Source organism: Centroberyx affinis, unplaced genomic scaffold, assembly GCF_046629955.1.
Source record: "Centroberyx affinis isolate AG114_WGS23_722 - 3 ecotype Tasmania unplaced genomic scaffold, CSIRO-AGI_Caff_v1 ptg000198l_1, whole genome shotgun sequence".
NCBI lineage: Eukaryota > Metazoa > Chordata > Actinopteri > Beryciformes > Berycidae > Centroberyx > Centroberyx affinis.
Genome location: NW_027278891.1, coordinates 300,951 through 321,216, shown reverse-complemented (window position 1 = coordinate 321,216; position 20,266 = coordinate 300,951). Strand labels below are relative to the sequence as shown.

At 42.1% G+C, this 20,266-nt stretch overlaps 1 protein-coding gene across 1 annotated transcript; it reads right to left on the bottom strand.

The window, feature by feature from the left end:
* Positions 1-1,518: 1,518 nt before the first annotated feature.
* Positions 1,519-6,867, bottom strand: col10a1a (collagen, type X, alpha 1a). The gene is made up of 3 exons (XM_071538595.1): positions 6,774-6,867; positions 6,172-6,316; positions 1,519-3,991 (listed from the first exon to the last, which is right to left on the bottom strand). Exons 2-3 carry the CDS (start codon positions 6,299-6,301, stop codon positions 2,157-2,159), a joined length of 1,965 nt encoding a protein of 654 aa, XP_071394696.1. The 5' UTR covers positions 6,302-6,316; positions 6,774-6,867; the 3' UTR covers positions 1,519-2,156.
* Between the last annotated feature and the right edge of the window lie 13,399 nt (positions 6,868-20,266).

The following is a 20,266-nucleotide window of genomic DNA, read 5'->3' as shown; positions in this document are numbered from 1 at the left end:
CAGGATCTTGAGGTATCGGCTGCCCACCTCTGCCCCGGAGCCCCGGCCCACACGCTGCTCACATAGTGTCCCAGCATCCCATAGTATCCCAGCATGCCACACACCACTCCTTAACAACCTACTTCCTCCTTGGTGTGGTCGAACACTTTCTTCATTCCAGTTCATTAGCATTCATTCATTCATTCTTTCTTTCTTTCTTTCTTTCTTTCTTTCTTTCTTTCTTTCTTTCTTTCTTTCAAAAAATAGACAGATGGATACATAAATACATAGATACAGACGAATACACAGATACATAGTGGTCAGTGGCAAATGATGAAATACCAGACAGCCTACGCATATTGAAAAGCAAAAATAAATCAAAGTGTAATATTCCTCTAGGTCCAGCTGATAATTTGGGAGTGTGGTGACAGGGTTGCGGAGTGGACCGTGGCCGCTGCCCCGTCTGTCTTCCTGTCTGTCCCGCCTCCGCTCCACCTCTCGCCCCGACCACAGCCCGTCTCTGAATGGCAGTCCCCTCAGCTGCTTGTGGCTTATGGCTGGCAATCCCCGGCGGTTTCCTCTGCCCAATTTGCTCTCTGTTCTGTCTCCCTGGGCCCCTCACCTAACCACCATCCCTCTCTCCCAGGGAGGATCAAACAGCCTCTGCCCTGCCAAAGCACCGTCCCTGTCCCTCATCCCACCAGAACTATTTTCAGCACACACCTTCAGTCTTGCAGGGGGAAACAGCTTCTGTAAACTGTGGCTGCTACCAGCAGACAACCAATGGCTGTCATGTGGGGAAGGATTCACTTTTTACAATCCTTATCCATCCTATCTCCGATATAGGGAGTCATGAGAATAAGCTATAACAAGAAAGTAACATAATACACACAAGAGTGAATAGCATACTTGATACATGTGGCTATGGCTGGTTCCCTACTGTGAGCACTATCGTTGTTAAACATGCTATCATCTGTACTTGCATGAAATAAAGATTTGTGTGGGGTTTTTTTTTTTTTTCTGGCAGTATTTTAGTGTATTTTGCAGCACTTGAAAATTGAAAGTATAGGTAATTTCCAGGTGTATTAATGGATCATTAATCTAGTGCTGTGCAGCAAATGCTAGTACATGAGTTTGAATCCCAGCTTGTGTCATATTGCATACAAAATAGGCAGCAGGGTGGCATAGAGCGTAGGGAGACCATCTATCATCTGAAGGACTCAGGTTCAAGCTCTTGTGCTGGAAAGCATTCACCCTGCCGAAGTGTCCTTGAGCAAAACACTGAATCCCTACCAGCTGCTCTGTAGAATTTCCCTAGGAAATTAATAAAGTATGACATTAAAGTGAACTGGCTTCTCTGCTTTAACAAAATTAGGAAATTTCCAATACAATCTCCAATGTGTAATAGTATAATTGCATCTGATCCAATAAAATGACCTTTCACATTTCAGTCACATTGTAGTGGTTTAACATTTATTTCATGTGTGCTTTCAGGTAATTCTTTGGGATCACATTGAAAAATTGTTACTGAGACAAAAACATTTGTTAAGACATCTTTTATTTTGGTCATTATGCGTTACATGACATAATGCATATTTAGGGATATAACAATGTTGCTGGTAAACAGTTTGTATTGGTATGACAGTATTGTTGGTGTCTTATATCATCATAATGGTCAATTTGACCATTACTATTTCACAATGTTCAAGTCACATACAAGGACAACAGGTACAACATGTTGCACAGAAAGTATTTGTGTACTTTTAATAAGATTATTGGTCACCAAAAAACAAGGTACAAAAAAAAAAAACAGACAAACACAAAAAAAAAAGAATCACCAGTTGAAGTCAGTATAAAAGGAACAGAGTGGAAAAGAAAAATTAAGGACACAACACAGTTATAACACCTCAATTTCACATGCTGTCTCCATTACAAAAGCTCACTGGTAACTTTGTGGATTGCTTCCCCCATCCCTGATAACCTGTTTTCATAAATTAGATTTCCTTCTTCTAAGCACCCATTTCTTGTATTTTTCAAGTCGAGATGCTACTATTCCTCAAAGAAGAGAGTGAACTACCTGTCTGTGTTTGGCTGAGGAAAAATTAACAGGGAGTTTACTTTAGTTTGAGAAATAGATTGCAAATTTAGTTGTTTGGCCTTTGGGAACTCCCACCGTATCACGTTGAAGCAATGAGGAACCCAGAGAAAGAGCAGTGGACATTCTCGGCAGCAAAGACGCCATTGGCCTCCTCATCAGGGATCTGGACGTAGACGGTGTCCTGCTCATCGAGCAGCAAGACAGCGCTACCTGACATCTGGTCCAGGAAGCCCTTGTTGTACTCATCATAAGTGAACATAACAGGCTGGCCATTCTTGTACAGAGCCACCAGGGCATGAGCTCCATTAACATGGATGCTGTAGGAGAAGTAGTAAACTCCGGGCACCTGGCAAGTGAACATGCCACTATCAGGGTCATAGTGATTCTCAGCATTGTACACGATCTGGTCAAACTTAATGGGGGTGCCAGCAGCAGGGTAGGGAGTGGCCAGAGAGGCGGTGAAAGCAGACATGGGGGACTTGACCATAACCTCAGCAACTCCCATGCTCTTCTCAAACATAACCTCACCAGGAGGACCGGGGGGGCCGGGGGGACCGGCTGGGCCCTCGGCTCCATCGGCACCGGAGTCACCGGGCTGACCAGGGGGACCCTGAGGTCCGGGGAAACCCTTAGCAGCCAAGCCAGCAGGTCCAGGAGCACCAGGAACACCTGGGTGTCCCTTCAGGCCAGGAGCACCAGAGGGACCAGAAGGCCCAGCAGGTCCTCTGGGACCTGGAGCGCCATCAGAACCAGAGGCACCATTTTCACCTGCGCGGCCGGGAAGACCTTTGGGCCCAGCGGGGCCAGGAATACCTGGGGCACCTGGGGTACCTGGGGCACCGCCGTCACCTTTGCTACCTGTAGCTCCAGTGGCTCCTCTGGGGCCAGTGGGGCCAGCTGTGCCTGGATAACCCTGCTTGCCTGGGAAACCCTGTGCTCCCTGATCTCCCTTGTATCCCTTAGGTCCCTGAGCTCCGGATGCACCTGCGTCACCTTTAGGGCCAGAAGGGCCGCCCTCACCTGGGAAACCTACTGGACCCTGAGGGCCAGATGGACCAGTGGGTCCAGTTGCACCAGTTGCACCAGTGGCTCCAGTTGCACCTTGCTCACCCTTTGCACCTGTGGCACCTGTGGCACCTGTAACTCCCCTGTCTCCCTTCTGTCCATTAGCACCTGGCTTGCCATATCCTGGGACTCCAGGGGCGCCAGTGGCTCCAGCAGGTCCCTGGTGGCCTTTAGGACCACCTGGGCCGGGCATACCTGGGGCTCCGTTCTCACCTGGTTTACCTGGCATACCTACACCAGGGGCACCAGTGTGGCCTTTGGGTCCCTGTGGTCCCATGGGACCAGAGCTACCATCCCTACCTGGGCTACCTGACTTTCCTGGCTCACCGGGCATACCTGCCTTTCCTGGCTTTCCAACTCCGGACTGACCAGGGGCTCCAGTTGCGCCCATAGGTCCAACAGGTCCTGTCTCACCTTGAGGTCCGGTTGCTCCCACCCCTCTATCACCCTTAGCTCCTGGCAGGCCAGGTACACCTGGATGTCCCTTCAGACCGGGCTCTCCCCTGGGTCCCATTCCTCCGGGCAGACCTGAAGGTCCGGGCTTGCCAGTAGCGGAGAGGCCAGCGGGTCCGGGGCTTCCAGAAGGTCCGGGCATTCCTCTGGGTCCCTGAGAGCCGGGGGCTCCAGTGTCTCCCTTCTGACCATGGGCACCAGGGATGCCAGGCTTGCCAGGTCCACCTGGGGATCCAGGCTTGCCTGCAATAGAGTGGCCAGAAGGTCCCTGGGGTCCAGGAGGTCCTTGGGGTCCAGGCTCACCAGTGGCATCCTCACCTGGTTCGCCAGGAGGGCCAGCGGGTCCCTCAGGGCCGGGCTCACCTGGGGCACCAGGCTCACCTGCCACTGACACAACTGAAGAATAAAACAGAGATCCTCATCAATACCTCAAAACAAAAAAACAACAACAACAACAAAAAACAAAAGAACATCCTATATAATAACAACTGAAACTCTAACCACAGTGGATTTTCTTAAAAGCTCCAAGTTGTGTATTATTATTACTATGAATGTAACATTGCATTATAATGCAATGTAATGCAATGCAGGCCACCTATAATAGTAAAGTAACGCATTTGCAATTGCATACACTTGACCAAGTATGTAATTAAGGTTGTATTTCCAACCCTGTTGTACAATAACCAGTTTGCTACATTTTATCACATTGTAATTAAAGCAGTGGTCCATACACTGCAACAACATGTTACTACCATTAACATGGTAAAGACAATGCTATCATAGAGCATAAATTGAAGTTATTCTGAAGTGCTTCTACTTATATTCCATTAAAGTGCCAAACAGTAATAGAACATGGTTGAACTGGGCAATTCTCAGGTCTGAGTCTGTGTGAATATGAATGAGTGTGTGGCAGCATGTTGTTGAAAAAGAACATATCAAAAGAATGAGTAAAAGCATTTGTCTTATTATATCCCCTGTTATGTCCTGTACTATGTTCACCAAAAACACAATAATAGTATCTGTTGCAAGATAATCTATTCATTCAATAATATTTGATGCTGAAGAGGAGGTGGGGCAAGTCTTGTGCTCTGGGTTGCCAGTCACTGAGTCATTTCATCAACTCCTTCCTCAAACCCTGAGCTCTTAAAAACTTGCAAATAATTTTTGAAATTTGTCTTTCCTGACAAGTTTGGTATCATATTTAATTGCTGTTTTTTATATAGTGGAGTTCAAAGAGTTTGAGTGAAAACTCCAGGGGACTTGTTTGTGAAACCGTATGTCTAAATGAGAGGGAGTCTTTTTTAATTTGCTGCCTTAATGTGGTCACATGCTGTCGAGTGCAAAAGGCATCACTGCTTGGCCGACCGTAGCCTAGTTTGGATAAAGCCAAACAGATGTTTCTACTTCTGTGTGAGGCAGGCACACCCAAACAAACCACACTGCTGGGTGACTGGACTGTAATTGTCAGTAACAAACTAAAAATAATCCAGCACGAGGCACATAGTTTATGGCTACTTTCTCAAGTAAAAATAGCACTATTTAGATATGCACAAAAGTAATAATGCATATTTTGTGTTGCATGTAAGCCATCACACTACAACATGTAGTAATATCAATCTCTCTATTGTCTTCAATAAAGTAAAGAATCCTAGAAAGTTTGCAGGCTGTGAACTTTTTCAGCTTAAATGACTAAAGTGAGATATATTCTAAAGCTACTGAAAAGAATGAATCTAAAAAGTGCAGCTCAAAACTCATGACAACAGTATGGCCATCAAAATGTTAGATATCACTAGAGGGAGATATTAACCTAAATTCACCCTAACATTGATATGAAAAACATGAGCTACTCCTCATTGCAACTCAACAGTGCTCATGATACAGTGAACATTTTGTACCAGACAACCAATAAAAGCAGTTACAGCGCAGAGAAATTTGAAAAATTCTAAAAAAAAAAAAAGTTTCTTAAAGTGTCTATCATGTTAAATGTCATGAAAAAGGCTCAAATCCAAGTCATTTGAAAAAGGTTAAATGTTAAAGAATAAGTAAAAGCCTCAGTAAAACTACAATAACTGGAAGAAAGGACTGAAGTTAGATGCAGTAATCTAACCTCATCCTATCCTTCCAGAGAAAGAAAGGACTGCAAAGCTGCACACCCTATAAATAAGCGCTGTTATGCAAATTCCTAATCTAAATGGACTATGTAATTGGACAAGCATCTGCACCCTCACAGCCAATCAGAGCACAGGATGGTTCCAGAGCAAATTGGAGTTCAAGTTTCAAAGTCGAGTGAGTAGAGTGCGGCCGCCTGTCCCGCCTCTGTCTGGGTGTCTACTCTCTTCCTATTGGCCAGGACAGAGATGCTCATGCCCTAGCTGGAGATCCAAAGGTAAGAGGCAGGATCGTAGGGAGAGTGGGTGAAATGTTGTTTGCAAAGAGAGGAAATATTGCGTGTGGATGTATGTGAAGAAGGTTTGCCTGTAGTGGCAACTTCTGTGAGGGCAGAGTTGACACGAAAAAAACAGATTGCAGGGAACAAAGACAGTTTGTAGAGACAGCAGGAGGCTGCAGTTTCTTACCATGGCTCTTCACAGAGTAGGGCTGGTACTGAGGAGCGGCCTTCACCATCTTCTTCACCACGTATCTCTCTCCATGGGCAGCTGTCAAGGCCACCAGGAGGAGGAGGATGCTTGCTACGCGTATGTCCATTATCAAAGGTCAAATCTGCAAAAGGAACGTGGAGAAATTTAGGACAACCAGCCTCTTTGCATGGAGTGTCAGCAAGGTTGTTCAAGCAATGGCTTTCTCTCTAGTTCTGCATTTTCTTTCTAAACTTAAAAACTTTCTCAACTAAATCTACAAGTTGTACATCTTTACAGAAAACTCTATGAACAGTAAATGCAAGTAAAGCACAAAAAAGCAGCTAAGTTAAGAGTAACAGGTTTAGATTTCAATGCTAGATCTCAGCATCCTGGATCCTCCACTGGCACTTCAGTGGAGGATCCAAGCATCACCCATGCTGCTCAACTCAGAGCCAGAGCCAAAACCTGCTTCCCTTCCCCAGCCCGCTTGCTTTCCCCTCTGGTACAAGAGCCACTGAAGGCCTAAGAAGAGCCTAAATGTTGCCTACACTCCCCCGGAGATGGAGATGTTTAGAGAGGAAGAGAAAACACACACATACCGGCATCCAAAGAGGAGGAAAAAAAAATCTCTTCAGCACCAGTGAGCTTCTGGCGCTGCTGTATATCCTTAGGGTAGGAGCACAACTGAGGATATGCTGCCTTCGAGTACAATGATGTGGGTATTTATACCATATCTGCCCCTCGCATCATTAAAAAAAAAAAGCCCCCACCGCACAAGTACCTCCCTCCTTCTGAGCTAGGCTGTAATTAGCAGACAGATCTGCCCAAAGCAGGCATGTCACATCAGGGTGCCTCCATGTCTTGAATATCCAGACACATGATTATCACTTATTTCAGTCTTCTTCTCAACTACAGAATCATCAAGTTCAAGCAAAAACAGCAGTAAATAAATAAATAGAGAAGAGTGACATGCTGTTTTGGCTAGGGATAAAATTAAAGAAACCTTTTAAATTTAGTTGGACTTTTAATATTTTCGCTTTTTTAGCAACATTTATATTTTTCACATGTTCAGGACATGTTTATATTTATAAGTGTTTATAAGACCCCCTCTATAAATATTCCAACATGTGAATATACTCAAAACAAATCTAAAAAAAAAAAGATTTCTAGGGGCACCTACATTGCTTCACAAAGCTGGCATTGAGGATGTACAGTAGCAGACTCATCTCCAAATTTACATCTCCCTCAGCCTGTCGGTGTAGACTTGCCCTTTACCTCTGCTGACCGTCTGGGCACCTTCCACCCCGCCATGATAAGGTAAACAGGGGAAATGGTGGGAAATGGAAAGGTTGTCTAGAGTGCTATGGCTGAAAAGTGCTGTTTTTTTTTTTTACAAGTGCAGCTTTTAGAAGCAAGCAAAGTCTCCACTTGGTACATTATGTGTAGCATTATTCTATGCATTTCATTTCCCTCCAGGATCAAAAATATCTATCTATCTATCTATCTATCTATCTATCTATCATCCATCTATCTGTCTGTCTGTCTGTCTGTCTATCTATCTATCTATCCACTCCTCCATCCACACGTTCCTTGTTTGAAGTCTTTTGAAAGATTGCCCAGATTGTTTTTTTTAAGCAATAACAAGATTGAGGTTTCAATAACAACATGGCAATTAATTCTATCTATCTATTATCACAATTGTCCCTGATGTAGTACATCATCTGAATTGTACATATTTTTAGCTTTTCATCCTGAGATAAATAAAGTATAATAAAGTATCCTGGATATTATTTGGTCAGCTTGTCTTTGCGGCTAATGGAGGACAGAGAGGCTTTGATTTTCGGTCACTATTTCAGGACGAACAGTTTATAGCCCTTAAGTTGCGTATTTTTGTAAGTGTTTCACCCGCGAAACAACTAATAAAGCTATGTAAAGAGCTGCTGGAAAAGACATTTGGGCCTGTTTCTGTCCCTGCCTTGTGAATGCAAGGCAGTGTGTGGCGGCCGTCGCACGCAGTACCGGTGTTTAGACACCAGAGGGCAGGTTTTACTGTTGTACCTCCACAGAGTGGGACGCTGCTGCCGAGAAGGAGCCATGCCCCTGTGGTCACTTGTTATTTTTGGTCCGCTCAGCACATATACATCATCAGAGGTTTTCGGGCCTATTCCTACAATTACAGCTGGTTTCTGTCATGATGTTGTATTTCCTCAATCAGCTATATCCTCCAGTATTATCCTCCCTCACCCTCCACCTTGCCCTGCTTACTTTGAGATCCCCCAACTGTAATTTCTCAATTTCAGCCCGGCCACATAGGAAATGCATACACCCAAATAATCATATGTTATCAAACACACAAGTAGCCATAAACGATGTGTAGGGTACTCTATATTCCATCCATGGGGCCATTTATGGTACATCTCCTTCCTGTGTTCTCATGATGAATATGCTGCTGACTGATATGTGAATATGTGTGTATATTTGTGTAAAGGATGATGGTGGGGTTTACCAGGTTTCTGCACAAGGCACCTATACAACACGTGACACCGAGAGCCTTCTTTCACTGGGGCTATAATTAAAGATTCTACGACATGGAGCTTGTTTGAACTTTTCTTTCTTTTTATTTTTTAGAATTAGACCAAATTATCTGTAATTTTCCAAAGTGCTACCTTGCAAGGCTTATAGCACTTAATCATGGTTGACAAGCATTGTTTGAGCTTGCTGTTCCTGTCAAATAAATTTTGCGATTTTCATTTCCAAACGTTTGAAATTCTGCTCGTAGCCTAGACAGGAGCGAGGGTTTACAGAGGAGGTGTTGACTATCTTGGGATGATAAAGAAATGTCAGATTACACGTGAGCAGGACACGTGCAACTCAAGCAGCAAAGATGGAGGCTCACCATCAGGCAAATGTCATAAATGCCAGTCATATTTTTTATCTTGATCCCACATGTTCAGTCTCGCTATATCAGCTGAGCAAAGTCATGTTTTGCTGTATGTGTTCAGTTTTTTGCGTTGTGTTTTGAAGCTGAACTTCCATTTTGCTGGTGTACTAATGACTGCCACAACTTGGGCTCCATATGCCACCTATTTTGATATGTTTTAGTTATACTATATTATTTCAAAATCTCTTTATTTGTGCCCCAAGAGGAGGCCCGGCCATGCCAGCTTCAGTCAGATTTAGCTAAAATGACAGAGCAAGAGAGGGTGGAGTCAGGATTTTACATGTTTATAGGTTCAGATAATTTCAGTTTATTTATGTTTTTTAAACAGCACAAAACCACTGCAAAGACATTCTCTGTTTTTAGTTCAATTTCTGAGGACAATGATTCATCTCTGTATCCATAAAAAAAATAACAACAATCTGGATCTGCATGTCAGGAAGCAGTAACATTCATCTTGTGTCTTGGAAGGACAGCGTACCTTGGCATGAGGTGGACTCAAGTTAGCAGTGTAATTTAGATGTTGTTTATATCCTCGCAACATATTTTTTTATTTTCTAAACACGCCACTGAGTTCATTTGGGAACGACTCAATGTTCCTGTGCTTATTGGTAGAAGTGAAGACTGTGAAAGAGCATGGCAGCTTCTGCTCAACTCATTACGGTCCCACAGCCGCTTGATGTGGTTGCCAGGCTTCATTGTAATAACCATTAGGAATTAGGTTAACGGTCCTCAAATTGAAGCCCATGACGTCGCTCTCATATTGTCTGATGCCGCTCACTGTAAAATACGCATGCTTCATAGACTTGATATGACACAAAACACTTTTACTGAATTTAGAGAATTATGAAAACTGTTAATTAGGAATATGACACACCCAAAGTCATTGAGGGCATATCAAAGCCACATGGCCTCTTATTTTATTATTTCAGATTTTGTATTGTGTGTGTATGTGTGTGTGTGTGTATATGTGTGTGTACTGTAAGAGGATATTTCTATGCAAACTTTGATTGTCCTCCTGAGAAAAAGTTAGACCAGAACAATTAAAACATTGCGGTGTAGCAAGTGTGGGAAGCCATGACGGGGCGATTTTTCTTATGACCTTAGTGCAGCAGTCTTCAGCTGGTGTCCTGAAGTCCAGCTGCTTGTTCGGGCCTTCCTCTGTATCTAACAACAACCCAAAGCTTTCAGGACCACTGCACAGTCTCCAGAGAATACTGCTGGACAACGCTACCGGCAATGTTGGTGATGCTTGTGCTTGTACTGTATGATGATAACAGTGTCATAAGAAAAGATTTTGCGCATTTTGTCTGTTTTTGTTCGCTCCACTGCCCAGGAACTGATGTTTCTGGTTTCTCTGCCATGCTGCCCGAGCCTCAACCCACACCCAAGAGGAGAACATAATTGGCGGTTGATGTAAGGGGGCCTGACCGAGCACGTGAGTTAAGCAACAGCTAAAGATACACCATCACGGCTGGGATACAAATTTAATGTTTCAATAAACTCCATGGACCACTAAGAGCTACTTTAAGCTTTATGAATGGCAGACTTGACGGGGGCCCTCTGGAGTGATTGGTGGGGAAATTACAGGGTCCCAAAAACAAACACGGCCCAAATGGAGCCGGAAGTGGAACGGTGCTGAAGAACGGTGGCAGGCTGAAGGTTAGAGATGAGGGCTTCAGTCTGGGAGGTCACCGGTTTGAAGGCCCCAGGACGACAGGAGAAGGGGGGAGTGAGTAACGCCCGCCTGTCACTCAACAACTCCCAGGTGTGAATTTATGTAAATGGATGAATGGGAAGCACTGTGTGGCTGAAAAATAGCATGATTGCTCTGCAGGCCTTCAATGAATGCATGAAGGTTGAAAAATAAATTTGGGGTCCCAAACACCAAATAGCCAAAATCCAATAATACACAGTGAAGAGAAAACTTTCATTTTATGGTGTTTTAACTTGTAAACAGATTAACTTTACAGTGCATTTAAGTTGGAAATAGTTGGAAATCTAAGCTCATGGCCCACCTGATTCTTATTTGTACATGTGATGTTGTTGTCAGGCTGTTCTGCGCTGGATGAAGTTGCCCTCACCCAAATTTGTGAAGACATAAACTTGCTCATTGTCGGTCAACCGCTCAACCAAATCAAGTGTTACTTTATCTCGACTGTGAAATTTGAACTTTTCTCTTTCCATAGTTTGGCCTAAGTTTATTTCTGGAAAGGCCTGACTCAGCTGCTGCTGGTTTGAAGCAACTTTTTAAATCTTTGTTTAGTAGAGGAAATCACAGTACAAGCAGCCAGAAGCTCATTTACCTAAAATACTCAGCCAGACGCTTTATGAGGTGCTGCAGAAACAGCACTTGTGCACTTGTGATGTACTACAAAGGTAAAAAGTTCAGAACAACATTTATAGGTATTTTATTTGCATTCTTGTTCTGTTCCAACAAGGAATGCAAATTGTCTTAGAATTCAGTCTTGTCATTCATTATGCTGTAAAAAAAATATTTCAATATGTGTTGTCTTTGAATCCTCCTGCCTTGTTCCAAGTCTCTTCAAACTTGAAAAAATTCCCAATCAAACAGAAGACAGCTTAAATGACACAATGGGAGCCAGAGGTATATGCTTATTGTGGAATCATTTAAGGATATCAAAGTTAAATAAAGCCACCTTAATGGGATTTTCGGCACTTAAGTGTTGGTGGTAGAGTCCTGTATTTAAGGATAATGACTAATCCGAGACATCAAGCAAGTGAAAATTGCAGGTTTCACTGTCTGCATCAGGCAGTGTTAGCCATTTCACAACAAAACAAAACAAAAAAAAAAAAACCTGTCAATGTGTGGAAAAGTCTTTGTGAAAGGTTGTCAATTCACAAATACATTTTGACTTTAACACAGTTAGACAGCGAGGGAAAAAACACAGCACTTTCTGCGCCCGCCTCAAAGAAGAAAGGAAGTTTATACAACACAATGTCACCTCATTCGCCAAGAGCAGATACTTAGCACCGCGCCATAATGACTTGTGGAGAGACAAGACAAGTGTTGTTTCTGTATATTTGGATCCTGCCAAGTCTGTCCCAAAATAAATGTCAGCACTAAAATGTTAGTTAGTGCCCACACAATTCACATATCTCTCCTCCGGTACATATAGAAACATGGTGACAGGAAACCAGCCGGCGTTTAACATAATGTCTTAAACAATACTGGGGTCGAGGCTTGATCCAGTGTGGTTTGGAGGCAAAGGTGGTTGGCTGTTGGAGGCTGTGTGGGAGGAAACTGCAGCCAGAAACAGCAATCCTAACAAGTGTGTCTAAATGGGAATAAGTCCACATTATATAATGTACACATACAATATTGTGCAGTCTATTCTCTAGTAACAACATCGTAAAAATAATACGGTGAAAAGAGTGCTATTTTATAGTTTCAAAGTTGGAATTTGGCGGAAAATTAAAACAAATCAATCACACTGTGCTAAACCAATATGTAATTCTAAAATCCATAACAAGACACAAATGCACTCTGATGCAAGTCTATCCCAACGTGAGATCACGATTACAATACTGTGATAGTAGCTCTAATGCAAATGGTTTGTGGATTGAACTCAGATGTACTACAGTGTACATGTGTTTCTGAATATGTGTTTGCCTACATAAAAGTTTTAAACTGGCATGCAATCTCCAAAGATTAAACATATAATACCACAATCATTCAGACAAGTGGCTTGCTACAAATGTTTTGCAGTTTGCTGTTGGTAATCCACAGACACAAGAACATCCCAGAATAAATCATGAAAATACACAAATGGAAGATTCATTCCATATGGTTTGCATGTCGGTAGCTGGCTTTTCATTATGTTTGCTTTAGGGGTTTGGTGGCTCAAACTCTTCATATTTGCAGGATATTTTGAAGAGTGGCTCTGAAGGTGGATCTTTAAAGCAGAAACACTCCTGCTGTGAGTTTGTGGAGCGCCTCACGTGGCTTCTGATTGTGGCAGGCTGTCTGACACAGCATGCCAGCGTATTTCTTGCCTCCAGTGTATCTTTTGAACAGCCACCAACATGTTAAAGTTGTCTGACCACAGGTCATCTGAGACTGTCCCTGACATTTAGACACAACAAATCACAAGCCATGTAAAAAGCTCACTGTCTAAATACAGCTGTACAGTATTTGGTGGACATTTAGCGAGAAATTCAACAGAAACTCCATAAATCAACTATGTTGGCAGTTCTGCAGGATGTTGTAAAATCAAAGGTGATTTAACCCTTTTTCACAATGAAAAGTCAGGGTTGAGCACATTTTTAAAGCAGCTATTAGACCTGCATTTATATCAAATGAGCTGTTCAGACTCCCTTTTACTTGTAACAGTGTTAAGGATGATGTACCAGAAATGTGCATATTTGTAATTCCCTGGCTTTTAACATTACATGCACTTGTTAAAAAAGGCTTTTTGTGGAAAGGTTGAGGCTGTGGCATCTAATGGGCCGAATCCTGTCTGGGTTATGATAAATCATGTATGAGAGTCAGCTACATTATATAGATTAAAGCTACGGAAATGTAATTTTGCAAATGAAAATCAGAATACCCGATTTCTTGCATGTGGGAGGTCTAGATGACTTTTTTTAATGCAAATTTATAAATATACCAGGTCTTTTTATGTGCGTGAAATGAACAGTTCACATTTCCTCTAGTGCTGATCAACCTATAATGACAGAAATAATAAATGTTTGCGGGTGGTCCCCAGGGCCAGCGTTACAAAGCAGAACAAAGAGTTTGTTATTTTGATGAGCCAACAGATTCTCTGTGGAAAGCCTGTTTTACTGTAAGGGCTTGTCCCATCCCAAACCAAGCCAAGTGGTCTTAAACAGAGAAAGAGAGTGAGTCATCCCGCTCTGTAATTTCAGCACACAGCAGCTGTCTTAAGTGACCACGACTGTAGACCTGTTAACCAGGGTGATCCACATGTAAAACTTTCCCTTCCTCTTCACATAATAATTATAACGTCACTTCCCAGGACTCTCCCCCTCAATTGCAGTATGTATAGGTTTAACTACAATGGCAGCTTGCAGGAGGTTCTTTCTAGGACAGGCCTGATGCCTATTTTGGGTCTCTGACCTTCTTTCCCGACAAAGAGCCTCTGTTAATCTCTTCTATAATGCCTCTACCAAATCTCCTTTTTTCTGGGTAATGAAACTACTGTAAACATGATTTTGAAGGTTACAGGCTTTGCTTTTAATGTACAGCACAGATGTTTTGCAACTATAAGCTGTAAGTGTGATAGCATACTTCATTCTCACTGCCGACAAAGTTGGAACTGGATAGTCAAGTTTAAATGGTGCAAGGTGATTTGCTAATTCTGCTGAATGGGACACATACAAGACTTTGAAGGAGTTTCCAATTGGTGTTTTTTTCTCAGCTATTTGCAGTGCTGTATTTCAAACAAAATCGCCAAATGTGGAAGTTTGAGGTCCTGCGGTAAAGGAAGAGAGAATTACAGTACTAATATTGGTGCACATAAACTGCACTTTTTCTCTAGTGTGTTTACATAGGTCTAGTCACATATTGGTCAAATTGCAACAGCTAGCGGTTGAATAAATCTGCGGCTGTAGCCACTGCTTGAATCCCATCTGACACCAGACAGGTGGACTCAAACTCTGTCTGGAAACTCTTGCTTTAGCATCTAAATGCTTTCTGAAGTGGGTGTCTAATAAAGAGACAGAAAATTTGATCAAATGTGTTTTCCCAAGATGGAAACAGGCTTCGCTAACAGAGTGTGTGCTGTGTGCATCTCCTTCAGTGAGTCAAACCAACCATTTGCAAGCTGTAATTGCTTTGGTTGTGGCGATGAATAAAAATTCATTTTCTAAACAAACGCAAGTGCGGTATCTATTTCCACTAATGATGCATTATACAATTTAAGAGGCATTTTGTTGAATTTCTCTCAACACACATTTATCAAACATTTGTGTTCAGTCAGTAGGGACCAAAGACCAGGCAGACTGCGAGTGCCTCCCAATAAATATCACTTGATTAGTTTTATTTTGGCTGCTCTGATAGCACAAGTAATTTTTATTTTGTCTGTTCTGATAGCACAAGTAAGTTTTCCTATGGGCTGTGAGGTTTGACACAGTAGGCCCAAGGCCACAGCAAGGTGGAGCATTTGCAACAGCCTAAAGAGTTTGAATTTTCCTGATAATTGTGCATTTTGCTGCTATAATTCTTCATATTTTGTCCAAACCCGAGGTCTGTACGGTTCATGATGGATTTCAGATGCTAGATCATTGCAGGCATGAGGTATTACATTACATCTCTGATGACAGAGGATCCCCTTCTCTTATTACTCTGTTGTTAAACCAATGCAAATTGCATACATTTTCTGAAATAAGAGATTCCAAACTTGGATGAGACTTGTTTGATGTTTGAAATCTTAGTTTAAAACCATATTGCTTTACTTTCAATTCATACACACAATGTGAAGCCTCCCTGTTGATTGCAGAGTTTGATCCTATCTATACCTCACAGACAAGTGGTTTGCTTCATTGAAATTAAGCTAATTATATTCCACGCCTGTACACATGCAGCCACTGTAAGCTATACTTTTACCCACTATTATCTTTCTAAGGTTCCGTGACTTCTCTGAAACACCCTCTCCAAATTAAAGGTCGGAAATGTGCCAAAACCTGACATTATAAGCTGGGAGCTTTTTTTGGGAGAGAAAAGCCGCCCAATCTCTCCAGTCTGTCAGTCAGCAAGCAAGTCTATCCCAACGTGAGATCAGCTGCCAACGGAGCTTAGCATAAGCTTCAGCTTGTGAAAATCAGTCTTGGTCTCTAGCTCATAGACAGAGCAGGGGAGGTGAGGTGAGCTGCTCAAGACCACTTAAGCTCTGATGAAATACAGCAATAAACTGTAAATGTCAATAATCACCTGGGGACAAAAAAGTGGTTTGTTCAATCACACAGAGGTGCAGAGAGACACAGACTTTGACGAACACATTTTGCAGCACTTTCAAATGACCATCACTGCAGTGCATTATACATATCATTCATACCAAACATGATATATTTATTTTTCATACACGATCTGAGTCAAATCGTATTTTATTTCTCGAAAAAAGTGGAGCTGAAATTATCCGTATAAGTCCCCGACACATAAACTCCACCCAACTGGTATTGAAGTATCTTCAAGTTTATCTGCTTATACGCTATAAACAAATTAGTAACAGTATAATGAAGAGATGTAATTACATTGTAATCATGCCATAATATGGCTATTCCATATAATAATGCATTAATTTATGATTGAATAACAGATGTAGAAGCAAGAGTCTTTATACCAGTTAACTTGTAACATTTGGCGCTATAATATTAAAGTTTTATTATGCATAGGGGGAAAAGAGACAGTGAGCATTTGAAAGTATTTAAAGTACTTCTTGCCCCAGGAAGGGAACAGAGCCTACACATAATTTCTTAGAGAATGTACTTCACCCACATTTTATGGTTTGGAGAACATGCTGACACTGGTTTACACATACATACATCCATGACTGCTATGGTTTTGTTGCTACATTAAAATAAGTTACAGAGTTTGGAGTTGGTTTTGGTGATAAAACAATGGAAAGTGAGAAAGCTTTATTTAGGACGCTGTGATTCACTGTGATGTCACCACTGCAATCACTGCCTTTTGATTTACTGTCGTATCTGAAACCACAAGGCTTGTACTTGTGCTGAAATCTTGATGAACACCTCATTCACCGGACAATCAATCATACTTCATAGAACTAGTGCTTTAGTAGCAGGTTGGAACATATGAAAGACCAATAATGAATATAGATGAGCGAAAGTTAAATGTGACAAAAGCTAAAGACTCAAAATCCTGTCAACTTTAAGAACAACTATTAGCTTTTCCTTGTGTGGTTTTGTTTTTGTCCTGCTGGAACATCTTCTGCTCTTGGGTAATTGTTCTTTGCATCTTTTTAGATGCATGCTGATGCCCGGACACTCCTGAAATACTCTCAAGTATGGGTATGTGTTGGGGCGTAAAACCACAAACTGCAGAGTTGCCGTGCAGCTTCACATCAGCTGAGAGTCGGCCTATTCTTTTGCTCTCCATGGTAGTTATGCTCCATGAAAGACTTTATGAAAGACTGGCAGTATCCTTCGTATGATACTTCCAGAGATATTCAATCTGTAGAAATAGAATTGTAATTCTATGCTAAAACACGATATACCCCTAATTTGTCTGTACTCTACAGATGTGATTGGGGCTTTGATTGTTATATATAACTTTATGATAGCTCAAGGGACTTTTTCTGCACTAAAATATACACAAACTGCATGAACTTCAGCACTAAGACTGAATGGAGCCGAGGGAGGTTAGTGCTGTTGGACTTCTTGCCCCCCATGGGCCTTTACAGTGTGGGTTACTGCAGGTTCGGTCCTAGAGAGCAGAGGGAGGGCGTCTTTGACTCCAGCGGTTGATATCAGGGGGCGCTGGGACATTTTTAACTCCCGGGCCTCTCTATTGTGGTGAAGGGTGTGTTCATCTGTGGGGAGGATTGGCGCTAAATGTCTAATTACACGTGATATTCCGTTCCCCACTTTCTCAGGGTACAGTAACAGTAACTTATGGCGGCGTTTGCTCTGTAATCAGTGATGTCAAACGCCACATGAGGCGCAGTCTCAGAGATAACGGTTAGAAACTAGCGGGGATCCAGTGGTGAACAGCACACGTCCCTCCTGGTGGCAGAGCTTTAATTATGCTAGTTTCACACGGGACAGACTGTGAAGTCGTTTTCTGTGGCACTATATCGGTCACTGGCAGCTCGCTAACTGCCCATCTTTGATTGTCAGCAACAGGTTGCTCGAATTAAGATGTACTACTGTAGAAATCTGGGTTATGTGTATATGAGATGCATTTACATCTTATCGCTGAAGTGTTTTGAGGGAAAGTCGATAAGATCTAGTTTGAATTCGCTATTTGCTGGTCTGTCGAGATGCTAAAAAAATGTAAATTGGCAATAAAGTGTCGCCTCATGAAACCAACTGATGAGCATGTTACCTGGTCATTCTTTTCCATTTGTGTGAATGGGGAGAACAATGACCCAAAGTAAGATTGGCAAAGATTCCTGACAGAGTGGCAGTTTCCTCTCAGCTTTCCACTAGTCAGCAGGAGTGTTTGGATCTATTCCCAGAAACCCAAATGAACCAGAGATGAAAGGTGCTGGACCTGGAAATGAGACGCATGTCTCCAAATTCAGGAACCAGGTGAACAACCACAACTGGACCCCTTGGGCAGGGTACTTTTCTCTCCACCTGAAATTCACCCATTAGAAAAAAGCAGGGAAAGGCCTTCGATCTGATAAAAGTAATCATGGAGGCCTGTGAAAAACAGATAGAGTGCCAAGAAGTCTTTACTTTCCAAAAACTCTCATTCTTTATCCAAAACGGAGTCATTAGCCTTGTACAGCACAGATCATTAAGCTAATGCCACTTAAGTAATTGAGGAATATATCTATTTCTGGTTGACTGCAGGTCAGAGAAAGAACTGAAGTTTCTGTGTACATCTGAAGCTGCTTTTGCTATTTCTGTGAGATTTGCTCTGGCAAGTTCATTGAAAAGATAGTGGGAGCAGTGAGAGTAACCTAAGCACTTTGCCAAAAGTCGTTATGTTCTAAAATGTGCACTGCATCAATATTTGTAATAATGTTATTTACTTCTTAATTACACTGATAATCTGGAGGCAAATAAATAATATTTTTGAAGCAATGATTATTATTATTCAAAAGTGCTAAATGGGTACAAAATGAAATATATCAAATCTCCCTCAAAATATCTAGTCAAAGAAAATAGTCTTATGCATTGACAGAGGAATACAGTGGAGCTTATTGAGCCTGTGATATTATCCCTCTAGACATGGTATGACTTGCCATACCATATGTTTTATTACCCATGTGTCAGTGCAGGAGGACTGGGTGGGAGTCTGTGGTCACTGTCTCTGCCCTCTGTGTCTCCAGTGAGCCACACTACACATTTCTCCCAGTGGCATGCTGCCAAAACACAAGGTAAAGAAAGCCATGAAAATGACAGTGTTGCGTTAGGAGTTAAAAAATAGATATGTTTTGATCATCCGCTTCAGCTATTTATTCCCATACTTGTTCTGCTACAGCTATAGCATTAGTTTTGCCAGGGAAAGTGGGAATTAAAGAAAGTTCAATCGTTTAGGTTTTCTGCTACCTTACCATTATTGCTACCAAAAGGGTTGCAAATTAAGATTCTCCTTGTCTCCCGGCAACCACTAACAGACTGAAAAATGCGTCATAAGAGACATGATACAGTAATTTGTGGCTGCGACTCTATAAATATCTACGATGCACAGCAGAGCATTGTGTATAAAAAATTTTCCCATAGGCTTTATTTATTGAGCTACCTGCTGTTTGCAATTTTCATGCTCAGAACATTCATTCGTCCTTTTGAAATGGGTAAGTTACAGTTCAGTATATTCAGAAGCATACAACTTACAGAAATAATAAAATCATCCTGTGGCAGATGTGCTGTATACAGTCTTTAGAAATAATGTTTCCATGATATCAAACTTGAAGATATGAAAACAACAAGTGTCATAACATGAATCCTCTGTGAAGAACATGAGACAAAAAAACTCTGTGCAAGTCTCTCAAGTAGTTTCTTCATGCTCGTTACAAAACAGCGTTCACATTGTAAACAGTAACATTCTGCAAGCCAGACAGCGGACTTTTTTTTTCTTAAATTTAGAAAAAGCACGAGAAGAAAATGTTCTTGTTTTGCCTCCTTCTTCCGCTGGCTCTGTGGCGGCATGGGTATTTATAATGGGAGACCAATGTCTGGATACCCACCATACTTGCCTCCATAACTGTTGATCTTTGCATCCAATCCGTTCCCCTCGTGTGAAACGGCCATCTGGCCAGAGCCGCTCAGCGATCCAGGGCTTCAGTCCAGGGTCCAGGGCCCCGGCCTCCTCACTCACCCAACATTAACCACACCAGACTGTAAGAGCGTGACACTCAGATGTACAGGCGCTGATCATTATTATGATTCTCTATTGCAGATTTCAACTTCCTGTACAGTCTGAGTAGGATCTCTGGATCAGGTGTGAAAAAAAACGGAAAAATTGAAATTAAATACTAATAC